Here is a 13,571-nt window from a genome sequence, read left to right as displayed (position 1 = left end):
CCTGCGATGGAATTGGTATCTTTAAAATCCTCAATGACAAGCCGACCACACAGTTCAGCTGCTGGATTAGTCAATGTTATTGGCAAGAGCACTCCATATGAAACATGGGATCCCGTTCAAGAGTCGCCATTTCCATGGTAACGCCCAGGCAATGGCAAAACAACGCACAGTTGCCAGGAATTCATCAAGTGGAAACATGACAAGAATAAACATTCCGTGGCCAAAATTGCGTCACAAATCGCTCCATTCTGAAAATAAATATCGTAGCACAAGAAGAAGTGGGGGGGGGGATTTTGGGTCACACAGTCAGACACGTGCGGTGGCAATCATCTCGCATCATCTCGAACCGCCAAATGCGTGCGCACCCGGTCTATTTCACAATTTCCAACTAAGTTTGCATTTGTTCCGTCTGCCTGTCTGTTGCTGGGGGGGGGGCAGGACGGGGGGTGGCACAGATAACGCTCATGAAGATAATCCAAATATCAATTCAATATTAGTGAACAATAAGCATCGCTATTGCGAATTTAGCCCGGATTAAATCGGCGATGTTTCAGGCGACGGCCCTAATTCACAGTAGATTAATAAGGGCCATTTCCCGGATCGTCACCTATTATATATTTGTCTTATTAAGGCCATTGTTTGTTGATGAATGAGTTGATTTCTTTTGTTGTTTTTTGCTTGCGTACCACTGCCAACGCAGCAGCAGCATCACCAAGTAATTATAATCTGCACATAATCTGCCCAATATTCAAACAGGTTTTGCCTTGACAGCTCCAGTACTGCTAATTAAATATAATTTTTGTCTGAGAATGAACACATACTCTAAAGTGTCAGTTTTCAACGATGGCTGGATGGTTTTTCTTCTTAGTTCAGAACAGCGTCAAATTGTCGCGGACGCAAAAGTTTCTGTTTTGTGTTCTGAGAGTGTTTTTTTATTTTGTTTTTTTTGTTCCAATTGCTTTACCTCGTTGCCGAAGTTTTGTTTTTGGTTTGTTTTGCTTTTTCTCATTTTGGTGACCCAGGTCACTGCCTACGGATGAGCCTCTACCCTCGTGAGCCTCTTTCCTCGCCTGGTTATACAAAATAAACGTGAAACCCGACCCAACACTTATCCTTCCTAATTCCGCGTGCGACTTTTTTTCTCCCCAAAAGACTTTGGCGCACCAGGGTTAGCGTGTAACAGGAACGTGCAAAACCCTCACTTCTGAACGGAAGTGGCGTGTGACCACACGGGCGGGGGCGTTGATATTTTAACTTGCTAAAATCAGATTGCGTGGCGTGCACATGTACATTCTTTTTTTTATACTTTGGAACTGTGCGGATCGAGAAGGTCATTGAGTACACACTTCACCATACTGGTGAAGGCAGGGGGGGGGCAGCAGCATGAGGATACATGGGAGCACGTAAAAAAGGTACAACTATTATTTTATTGCAGCCTATAAACAGGACCCTGCGGGGTGGGCTGGTAGGAATAATACTAATACCGGTACAGGGATATAGACCGCACACACACGCACACGCGCACACATGCGCATAAACGTACACACACACACGCACACACACCGCACGCACACACACATACATGCACGCACGCACACGCACACGTAATGAAGTTGTGTTGCTACGCTTCCAGTTCGCCGTGAATAACGATCCGAAGCCCAATAGCGCCCATTCATCACGCCGCTCGAGTGGGCCGGACACGCACACACGCACGCACACACACGCACACAGTCACACATATACACACACGCACGCACACACGCACACACAGACACGCACACACACGCGCATACACACGCACACACACGCACGCACGCAAACACACACGCACACACACACGCACACACAGACACGCACACACACGCGCAGGGGGAGCGGGCGGCCATCTTGTCGGACGGACGGACGGACAAACGGACGCGGACGGACGGACGGACAAACGGACGCGGACGGACGGACGGACGGACAAACGGACGCGGACGGACGGACGGACAAACGGTCGGACGATATAATCTATTGGTGGTCTGGTCCACTTCGTTCCTACCAGTATAACACCTTGTTGTACATGGTGGCTGCCCATCCGAGCGCTATTCAGACTCAACCTCGCTTAGCTTCCGAGATCTCATCAGGTGCATTCCTGCTGATTTGGTCATGGGCAAGGCAGTTAGTCATGGCTACCCAATTCTAATAAAGTATGCACAAGCTTTACACGCCGCTATATTGTTAACTGCAGGCAGTCACGTTTCAGCCACAGGTGCCATATATCCAGTGCAGAAAAACAAGATGTGAACGAATGGATTCATCAACTCATGGAGGACTTGTGCCAAAGACATCTCATCTGACGTTTGGAGCAAAAGGTCAAGTGGGAATCGGCCTGACCTCCACTGACAGGACCCGTGATACGGCCGACAAGCAAAACCACTTTCAAACACCCTCGCTCGTCGCCCACACAGAACAAGCGTGCGCTTGTAACGTCACACATCACACACTGGACAGCAGTGGCCTGGCTGAGAGGGGAAATGTGGGACCCTGGTACAATGATGTTGGCTGGGGGAGGGGGTGGGTGCCCCCATACCACCCCATCTCTGGATGCAATTGCAAAATATTCAGAGCACTTTGCCTTGACCTAGAAAGCACAAATTGTAAATTATATTTACTTCACGCATCCATCTGAAGATTGCCATTTGTGACCGGATAGAAAATACCTTCCGTAAATTAAGTGAGCGGCTGCGATTTTGACCGCAAAAATTGCATCGCCACGAGGCCCTCGTTTCGAATCCATCATAGGAATCAATTCTATTGTTGACCACTAAACACTCGGTGGAAATATTATTTTCCATGTTTGTGATGTGTTCGGGGGTGCCCTCTCCGAGCTTGGGCCACCAGAAAATACTGCCCCCTCTTTTCGCCAGGCCTGGCAACCCCCCACCCCACTTTCACCAGGCCTGGTGGTACCTGGCGAGGTCGCTAACCGACCCAACTCACACAATGTTGACGTCTGCGCTCTGCTTTGCACATGGTTCATGGTGTCGGACCAATGGCTGTCACGTCTACTGCGGCAGTGATGGTGGTTGTTTATTTTTTTGACATTTCGGTTGCTGAGCACATGCCCAAAAGGCCCAAAAGGCCCAAAATGCCCAAAAGGCCCAAAATGCCCAAAAGGCCCAAAATGCCCAAAATGCCCAAAAGGCCCAAAATGCTCAAAATGCCCAAAAGGCCCAAAATGCCCAAAATGCCCGAAATGCCCAAAATGGCCAAAATGCCCAAAACGCCACGTGGACAACAACAAACTGCACCAATGAAGGCACGATAGACAACAGTTTATAAATTTCTTGCAGTGAGCACGGTTGTCAGAGCACTGGGTAAAGAGGCGATGGGAGGGAATCCCCGAGTGGAGCAGTGAGTTTTTGTGACCTGCAGAGTAGTGGTGACATAAAGTGTGGATGAGACGAGGCAGTCGGTTTGGTCGACCGAGGACTCGGCATGGGTGTAGGAATCAATGAGCCAAGTGCATGGGAACAATAACCATGGCAGTAGCAATGGAAGAGCGATGAGGGGGTGACTGCCGGTGTGCTTGTGACCGATGTGCAACAGTGAGCGTTAGATCAATCAAGCTGGCTGATTTATATCGAACTTTATCAAAGCTATACTGACGTAGGACCTGGGTGTTCACGCCTCACTGCTGCCTGCCAGCTTGAGCCGTCCCAGTGTGGGAGGAGGAAGGGGTTGGAGATCTTCCTCCAAAGATAAGTAGACTTAAAACTTTCATGACTACAGGAATGCATGTTCTTGGTTCTTTCGGTAAAGTCACGTAGATAGAATACTCTGAGGTTTTTTCGGTAAAGTCACGTAGGTAAAAGGAAATAATAAAAATAATCGAAAAAATAATATAAATAACAATTATAGAAATATTATATTATGTTATTTAAAAAAAAATTATTTCTATTATTATTTTTATTATTTTATTATTTATTTTTACCTACGTGACTTTACCGAAAAAACTAAGAGTATGAATCCTTGCAGTCACGAAAGCTTCAAATCTAGAATTAACGTAGATAGAAAACAAAAATCAAGATTAAAAGCAAAAAAACCCACGACATTTCGATCGCAACACAAGCGGTCTTCTTCAGGTGGAGAGGTAAAAAAGGGCAAACCTCCGAATGTAGCTGCTGATAAGGGTCTCAGAGTGAGTGGGCGGGGGAAAGGGCTGTGCAAGAATATAGATAAGTAAATATCTATATTCAACAAAAAAACGTTTTTTTCTGGCCTGGACTTTTGCAGCTGTTCTAGACTAATTTCAGGGTGCTGATTCCAAATCTGATCTCAGATTTGCTCTATCACATCTCATTTTTATGCTATCGGCATACCCCATTTGCATTGATTTTACCCGAAATTAACTCTGTCACTTATGATTGCAAGTTGTTGCGAGTCAGTGACTGCTTTAGTGTTAAAATATGGTGCTGTATTTTGAGGATAGTGTGTTTATAATATAATTTCATGTAGATATCCACATTTATTTAATATTTTTTTTCTGCAGTTTTTATTGAAAATGCAATATTTGATATCTCAAAAACCTGATGTGATAGCCAAAAACTGATGCCAGATTTGGAATCAGCACCCCAAAATTAACTTAAAACCGTTGGAATACCCTTATGCCAGAAAAAGTGTGTTGACCAGTGTTATTTACCCCCCAGCACTCACCTCCTCCCCCCACCCTATTGCTCTCCACTTCTCCGACCGGCGACATCACACGAGATGAGGACATTTACACGCGGGTGTTCTTTCGCTCTCGGAAGAAGGAGCGACGGACATCAGTTCGTGTGCAGGTGCACATGCTGGACTGTTACATCGCAGCACCGTGAGAGTTGATGACCACTTGGGGAGACCTTCACGATGACGACGTGAAAGGGGATCAAGTTGCGAATCATGCGGCCGTCCTGATTATCACTGCGGGTGTAATAACCATCGTAATAAAACGCGCCGTCTGCTTCGCAGTGAACGATAAAGATCCCCTGACGTCGTTCGCAAAGAGGAGGCCGTTGTGTGTGCCGGCGTCGGCGTCCAAATGCGAAAATTTATCACGAATTACTCAATTAGGATTGCGCGTAGCAATCATCGCCCCGACTGGCAGACTCATGCCAATTTGCAGGCCAGGTGCGGTTACCCTGGGCCCACGGGGGGGACAGCTGCCATGAGGGGTGCCCCTTTAAATGTGTTGAGATGAGATGTGATGATGTAAAACGCTCTGAGATGTCCCGGCGTATAGGGGCGCTATAAGAAAAAACAAGCGATTAACCTGAAGCAGTATACCATAATGCTTAAGGTCACAGAACTACTTCTGAAGTTAATGTAAAGAGGCGTGTTCATCCGAACCTGCAACGCAAGTCCATCGCACGACAATCACACCGACTGTTTTCATTGTCAGAGTTGAAATTTAGGTTAATTTATTGAAAAAACATGTTTTTTACGTGATGGGCTTTTTGTGCAGTCACTGGTGATCGGGCTGAAACCATCAACTCACTATATCCCAGTTAATTCATGGTTGGTTGGCTGGCTGCCCAGATTCCAACTCAAAATCTCAGTGGTGACAGGTCAGTGCACTGATCCCTGCACCACCTGGTCACCTATAAATCAACGCCGCATTTCTAACGGATTAAAATAAAGCGAAAACATCTACAGGCAAAACTCATTAACATCGATGCCCCTTTTATGAACAGCACAAAGAGGGCACCGAAACATCGCCTGCCATGGTTAATCCACTGATGGTTGAAGGCATCCCAAAGCCGTTGCCATCTCTCGCGTTCCTGCGATGTACTAATCCACCTAACACCTGCACATGATCCATAAGAGGTTTTTTTGGGTTAGATTGGGTAAATGTGTCAGGAAACCCGCCACCACCCGACATAGCAATTAGTAAGATTTGTCACGTAAACACAGCGATGTGTTGAGAGAGTAAACCCACAACATTTACAATTCGAGTCTATTAACATATTGGCACGTTTTGTTTACGTGACGAAACTTACTAATTGGCTGTGTCGGCTGGTGGTGGGTTTAACGACACATTTATATTTACGTGATCTAACCCAAAAAAAAAACTATTATGAATATTGGTCACGAAAGCTGCACGCTCAAGTTTTGATAAAGTGCTGCTGCATAAAGTCCGGCCTCCTTAATATATAAGATGCTGCAGAAAATAATATCCGAGTACTGCATCACCTTACAATATTGGTCGCAAAGAGCCTACTACGTGTTAAACCTGCGCCCAGAGCTAATTTCGTGACTCCATCTCCTTGGTGGGCAACGTCTCAGGCGCGATTGGCGGCTGTCGGCTACCACGCCACCGCTGTTCTTAACCGTAGGCCATTCCCCTTCCGGTGGCACGTCCTGCCCAAGCTCGCTTACTTTTTATTTTATTTTTTTGCGGAACAGTTGACAGTGTATTTGTGCAAAGCTATAAAACGCATTTGCACGTGCACAAGCAATAAGAAACGAGGTCAAGGACGTGACTGATAACATTCCATTACGCCAGTAAAACTGCGTTTTATATTTGGTTACCCAAATACAACATTATGTAATTTGCAAACACAAAGTGCTACGGCAGGTGTATGCCGTAATGTTATCGGGTTTTTGTTTGTTAAGTCTCATATTTCTGCACGGACTTATACGATTTTAAACAAACTTAGAACGAAGTTTAAGCCCTTTTGTCAATCCACTCCTGGATGAAGATCTTCCCACGGGCGGGCGTGCCGATCACGGTGGAGGGGGGGGGTCATACTTCACTCCGCTGCTCAGTGCAAGTTTGTGTAGGCGGGGGAGAGGCCTTGGACCAGTTGCGAAATCGCTCGCCAGTGATGTTAGTCCTGGCCAGGAATCATCAAACTCCAGGGCGCCAGATTCATGGCAGAGTGCGTGAACCGCTGCATCACCCACCCACCCACCCCCCCTCCGCCTTACACAATATTGGACAGTGTAGAAACATTGTGAGTTCACGTTCACAAACAGTTGATGTGACGATAGATAAGGAGGTGTGGCTAGTGGGTATGCTTTGCCGACGTAAAACCAGCATTTAAATTACCGGGGTTCACCCTTGACACTGTAGAGAGCACAGCTGAGCTCTCAAATCCAAGGTCAAGAGAAACGAACGGGTGGGGGAAAAAACAGTGGCTCAGAGAGCGAGGGGGGGCCATGCAGACGGCCTCGCGACCGACGCGAACGGTGAGCGCAGATCGCCACCGTGACACAGGCCCACCGTGACACGGGCCCACCGTGACACAGGCCCACCGGCTCGCTCCCGTAGCCGGCGGGGGCGGCTACTGTCCACGACGAACAAAATGGGCAAGAGCTCGGATATCAGGTGAGGGTGAGACACCGTCACCGTACCTGTTGCCAGCAGCAGGCTGCAACAAAGGAAGGAAAATGTTCGGATTCATTTCAGCCCACGGTGGGGCTCCATCAATAATGCAAGGAACGGAAAGTAGTCGCCGGAGACGAAACTCAAGACGGGGCATCAGCAGCAGCAGCAGCATCATCAGCAGCAGCATCATAAATCATAGTCAGTGGCATTAATGTCAACTGCATCAGAAGCAGCATCAGACGCTACAGGCATCGACGCCAACATCAACATCAGCAGCATCAATCATTGTCAGTGGCAGCCTCAAAGTCAATCGCATTGTCATCAGAAGCATTGACATCAACAGCATCACCAGCAATAAAAAAAAACAGCATTCATGTCAACGGCATCAGCAAAAGCGTCAAAGTGTCAGCGTTTGCAACAGCATCATCATCATCATCAATTATCATCGGAGATCGCCTCATTGGCTTCATCCTCTACAGCAGCAGCAACTACTTCATGAAACAGCATCATTATCAGAAGCATCACCAATCATCAACGGTTGCATCATGTAGCCTCGTCAGCTACCACAACAACAGCAGCAGCATTATTATTAGGAAAGCACAATCGACATCATCACCACCACCATCATCAGCAATTTATCAAAAGCATACTTTGTCATCATCAGCAGCAGCATCCGTGGCAGCAACAACAAAATCATCATCAACAGCAGCAGGAGTTTTGGCTTAAACCTGCTACAGCCTTGGCGAAGTTCAAACTTTGGTTGCCCGGAGGGGTGGAAAACAGTAAACCACGTCACGGCACAGCGACGGAGGGCTCGTTCGCGTGCATTTGAACGCCTTAACAACAACAACAACAACCACCACGAACCACCACCTCCACTGGGCAGCACATGCTCACACAAGGGACCCCATGACACATGGCCACCAGCCCAACAGGTTGACCCAACTATGTGCCTCGCAGCCCAGGTCACAACGAGAGTGGCACGGACGAATCATGGGGAAAACGATATCTCACGATATCGGACGAGGTGAGAAGCACGTGTAAATAAATGCGTTGTCTTAAGCGGTATGTTATTTCGCAAATGACAGTAACCCGTCACTCTTAGTAGGGCCGTATTCTTTGTCACGGCTCGGCTCTTGGCTATGTGCCTCTAACACGGCTCGGGCTCAGACTCTGAGCCGCTCAATTGCTCCCAAAGACAACCTGCTGCTCCGGAGCCGAATGCGGCCCTCTTTCCGGACTGCTTCGTGACGCCACATATATGTATGTATTCGCATGGCATTGCGGCTATTGATATATTGAGGTTTTTTTTTTTACCGAATTCGAATTTTTTTTTTTACCGAATTCGATTTTTTCTTTTTTACCGAATTCGATTTTTTTCATCTTCTTGTTAATTTGGTTGCCGACCCCTGCACGTGGCAGGGGTTGGTTGCTCAGCCATGGCTTGGCACAGACTCAGCTCATGGTTGGAATCGTGCTCAAGAGACGGCTCAAGTTGAGCATGCGCTTTGAGCCGGCCGACATGAGCTTGAGCCGAGTCGAGCCTGGGACGAGCCCAATCGGGCCGTGGCCAAGAAAAAGAGACCTTGATGGTCCAGGAAGACTTACAGATTTCCTCAGACATCTACCTTCAATTGAGGACGATCCTGGAACAACCAAGACAAGCACCTCCGATTGGCACGGTTGGCTACGTACGGTGCGAAAGAAGTTCAGCATTCATACATACGAGTAGCAACCCTCGTTATAACACGGCCACACACGCGGCGCACACGGCACACACACACACACGTGCAGAACTTCCCTGGTGTCACATTCACTTGTACTAACAAATCGGACGTATGTGCCGTCACTGTTGGCTGTGGAAAGCGATAGCCGGACAAACACACGAACACAAATGTCTAAACAAACCCGATGACGCCACTGACGCACAACTACAGACAGTGTGCGTGTGTGCGTTACATGTGTTGGGTGCACGAGCAAAGCGTGAAATGTGTACATAAGCACAGACGCGATACACACAGCATGCCACATTATTCAACGCAAGGATGCTTCCAGCATACTCACACATAGCGCACAAAGCCTTTACAGGCTGTTGGGGCAAGTGCTGTTAGCGAGCACCTATGAAGGCCGGCACGGCACACGAGGTGTTGGGTGGGCAACACCGCGCCCGACCACCTTTGTCTCCCCGGTGGCGATGTTTTTACACACCGCACCAGGTACTCATTTGAGGCCGAGTCGACCTAGGGGAGGCCCAGGACCGGTTGATAATCGTCACTGGTGTTGGTGCCTGTGAGCGAGTAGCCGTATTCGTAGCGCAGCGTGCTACCCGCTACACTACCGCTCCCCACACATAGAGCGCGCACACACACAATCACAGGGCATTCATTTATAAGACGACATAGGGGCATCATGGGCAAGCCGATAGTGCGTTCACCACATGTTTTTAAGACGTTTCACGGTTCGAACCCCAGTGGTCGCCCTGATGATTAATGCGGGTCTAATAACCACAGTTTAAACACGTAGGCTTTCGCGACCAATATTATCCATAATACAGGTTTTTTTTGGGGTTAGATCGCGTTAATATAAATGTGTCGTTAAACCCACCACCACCCGACACAGCCAAATAGTAAGGCTTGTCACGTAAACAGAACGTGCCAATTCGTTACTAGTCCAGCACACCGGTGTGTTGGGAGAGTAAATCCAAAACATTCACAATTTACCATTTGTAAATGTTGTGTTCTGGCTGTCGCCTGATGATGCTAGTTGTAATTACTGGCGAAACGTCGTCCTCAAATTGTAAATGTTGTGGATTTACCGGTGTGCTGGACTAGTGACGAATTGCAATCTTCTGTTTACGTAACAAACCTTACTAATTGACCGTGTCGGGTGGTGGCGGGTTTAACGACACATTTATATTCACCTCTAAAAACCACAATGTGCCCATCTGCTTTCATTCACTCACACGGGACACATCCAATACGCACGACTCTCTCTACTACATGATACATCAGACCAGGCACCTACTCGGACAAGATACAGCTGTACGGTACAAAACACATACACACACTAACAGAATATACTCTCTCAAGGTACATACACCAATACAAACCACACACATGACACACACATGACAAACACGAATACGAGTCACGCACATGGCACCACTACATGACACACACTAATACAAACCACACACGTGACACACACATGACACACACATGACAAACACGAATACGAATCACGCACATGGCACCACTACACGACACACACTAAGACAAACCACACACGTGACACACACTATCACATGACACTTGTTTAATTACATACAAACCACACACATGACACACACACACCAATACATGACGCATGCTAATACTGTACAAACCACACACACACAACCCACATGACGACACTCTATTCACATGACACACACTCATCGTGTACAAATCACACACGACGCACAACAATAACAACCCACACACATGACGCACACCGATGACACACAGTCTCACAACTCACTCGTCCGTGGCTAACAATGCGGAACCGAACGGCACTTCTCCAGTTAGAAACAACAACAGCAGCAGCAGTAGCCCCGAGTCCCTGGGCAGCGAGACAATCAAGGGCAGCATAATCAGAAGCAGCTGAAACCCCAGGGGGGCAGCTTCACACATGCCTGAACAGAGGGACAGCTTCACCTTTTGCTGAACACAGAGGGAAGCTTCACCTATGCCTGAACACAGAGGGACAGCTACACAACAGCGGAGACGTCCACTTTACTCAGTGGGCAGCTAATAACACAGAAGGGCAGCACAGAATCACCGCGGGGTACCTCCGGTAACACCGGACACGACTAACCCAGAAACGCGTGAGCAAATGACGAGTGGGGAGAGCCGTCCCCTCTGTGTAGTGGGCAGCTAAAGGGACACAGAGGGCAGCTAAAGGGGCACAGAGGGTAGCTAAAGGGACACAGAGGGCAGCTAAAGGGGCACAGAGGGCAGCTAAAGGGGCACAGAGGGCAGCTAAAGGGACACAGAGGGCAGCTACAGGGGCACAGAGGGCAGCTAAAGGGACACAGAGGGCAGCTAAAGGGGCACAGAGGGTAGCTAAAGGGACACAGAGGGCAGCTAAAGGGGCACAGAGGGCAGCTAAAGGGGCACATAGGGCAGCTAAAGGGACACAGAGGGCAGCTACAGGGGCACAGAGGGCAGCTAAAGGGACACAGAGGGCAGCTAAAGGGGCACAGAGGGCAGCTAAAGGGACACAGAGGGCAGCTAAAGGGGCACAGAGGGCAGCTAAAGGGGCACAGAGGGCAGCTAAAGGGGCACAGAGGGCAGCTAAAGGGACACAGAGGGCAGCTAAAGGGGCACAGAGGGCAGCTAAAGGGACACAGAGGGCAGCTAAAGGGACACAGAGGGCAGCTAAAGGGACACAGAGGGCAGCTACAGGGGCACAGAGGGCAGCTAAAGGGGCACAGAGGGCAGCTAAAGGGACACAGAGGGCAGCTACAGGGGCACAGAGGGCAGCTACAGGGGCACAGAGGGCAGCTAAAGGGGCACAGAGGGCAGCTAAAGGGGCACAGAGGGCAGCTAAAGGGACACAGAGGGCAGCTAAAGGGACACAGAGGGCAGCTAAAGGGACACAGAGGGCAACTAAAGGGGCACAGAGGGCAGCTAAAGGGACACAGAGGGCAGCTAAAGGGGCACAGAGGGCAGCTAAAGGGGCACAGAGGGCAGCTAAAGGGACACAGAGGGCAGCTAAAAGGACACAGAGGGCAGCTAAAGGGGCACAGAGGGCAGCTAAAGGGACACAGAGGGCAGCTAAAGGGGCACAGAGGGCAGCTAAAGGGACACAGAGGGCAGCTAAAAGGACACAGAGGGCAGCTAAAGGGGCACAGAGGGCAGCTAAAGGGACACAGAGGGCAGCTAAAGGGACACAGAGGGCAGCTAAAGGGACACAGAGGGCAGCTAAAGGGACACAGAGGGCAGCTAAAGGGACACAGAGGGCAGTCCCCTCCCCCCCACTCCACCACCAGCCCTGTACGTGGTCAAGGGGCAGCGAACGAAACTCGGAGGGTAAAGTTCGGTAACGCCGAGGCAGTTGCTAGAACACGGAGGTCGAGGTCTCACATCGACATCGCGGGCTTAACTCTTTAAAAAATAAACGACACAACAGCCCCCCTCAAGGCAGGGGGGGTGGTGGCAGCTACACACAGCCCCCCCCCCCCAAACACGGTACACAGTGGGCAGCTGTGGCAACACAAGAACCCCGCCGGCCCCATCGCAGCAGCAGCGGCGCTCGCCATCACCCAACTCCACCACCACCCGCCATCAACTATCACACGCGCGTCCACCAATCTCTCTCTCCCTGCCTCTCTCCTCCTGCTGCTGCTGCTGCACCACAACACTCCTCACCGGTGCGGGCCCTCGACCTCCCAGGGGACGGAGTGTCACTGCGGGAGCGGCCCCTGTGGACATCGAGCCGCGGAGACGAGGCCGACGCGTCCGCTCCCCGCGCCGCCATAGAGGCCGCGCTTTTCCGCCTCCTCCCTCCCTCTGCCTCCGCCTCCTCCTCCTCCCTCCGCCTCCTCCTCCCTCCCTCCCTCCGCCTCCTCCTCCCCTCTGCCGCTGCTACCCAGCTCCTCCCTCGTGGTGCCCTCCCACGCGGGCGTGACACACGCGGTGGGGTCGGCACGGGGTCCCACGTGATCTTGACGGGGTCCCACGTGGTTCCAATGGGGGTCCACAGGGTCTCACGTGATTCCAAGGGTGGTCCACAGAGTCTCACGTGGTTCCAATGGGGGTCCACAGAGTCTCACGTGGTTCCAATGGGGGTCCACAGGGTCCCACGTGGTTCCAATGGGGGTCCACAGAGTCTCACGTGGTTCCAAGGGGGGTCCACAGGGTCTCACGTGGTTCCAATGGGGGTCCACAGAGTCTCACATGGTTCCAATGGGGGTCAACAGGGTCCCACGTGGTTCCAAGGGGGGTCAACAGGGTCCCACGTGGTTCCAAGGGTGGTCCACAGAGTCTCACGTGGTTCCAAGGGTGGTCCACAGAGTCTCACGTGGTTCCAAGGGTGGTCCACAGAGTCTCACGTGGTTCCAAGGGGGGTCCACAGAGTCTCACGTGGTTCCAAGGGTGGTCCACAGAGTCTCACGTGGTTCCAATGGGGGTCCACAGGGTCTCACGTGGTTCCAAGGGGGGTCCACAGAGTCTCACGT

At 50.2% G+C, this 13,571-nt stretch overlaps 1 protein-coding gene across 1 annotated transcript in view; it reads right to left on the bottom strand.

The window, feature by feature from the left end:
- Positions 1-12,901, bottom strand: part of LOC144732133 (uncharacterized) — a 45,413-nt gene extending 32,512 nt beyond the window's left edge. The window contains exon 1 of the mRNA XM_078613437.1: positions 12,763-12,901. Coding sequence (XP_078469563.1) covers positions 12,763-12,871 — 109 coding nt within the window. The 5' untranslated portion in view covers positions 12,872-12,901. The remainder of the gene's footprint in view (positions 1-12,762) is intronic.
- Positions 12,902-13,571: the final 670 nt, after the last annotated feature.

This window comes from Lampetra planeri, chromosome 2 (assembly GCF_965212315.1).
Source record: "Lampetra planeri chromosome 2, kcLamPlan1.2.h2, whole genome shotgun sequence".
Classification (NCBI taxonomy): domain Eukaryota; kingdom Metazoa; phylum Chordata; class Hyperoartia; order Petromyzontiformes; family Petromyzontidae; genus Lampetra; species Lampetra planeri.
Note: the sequence above shows the minus strand (reverse complement) of the source record. Positions and strands in the feature narration are given on the sequence as shown.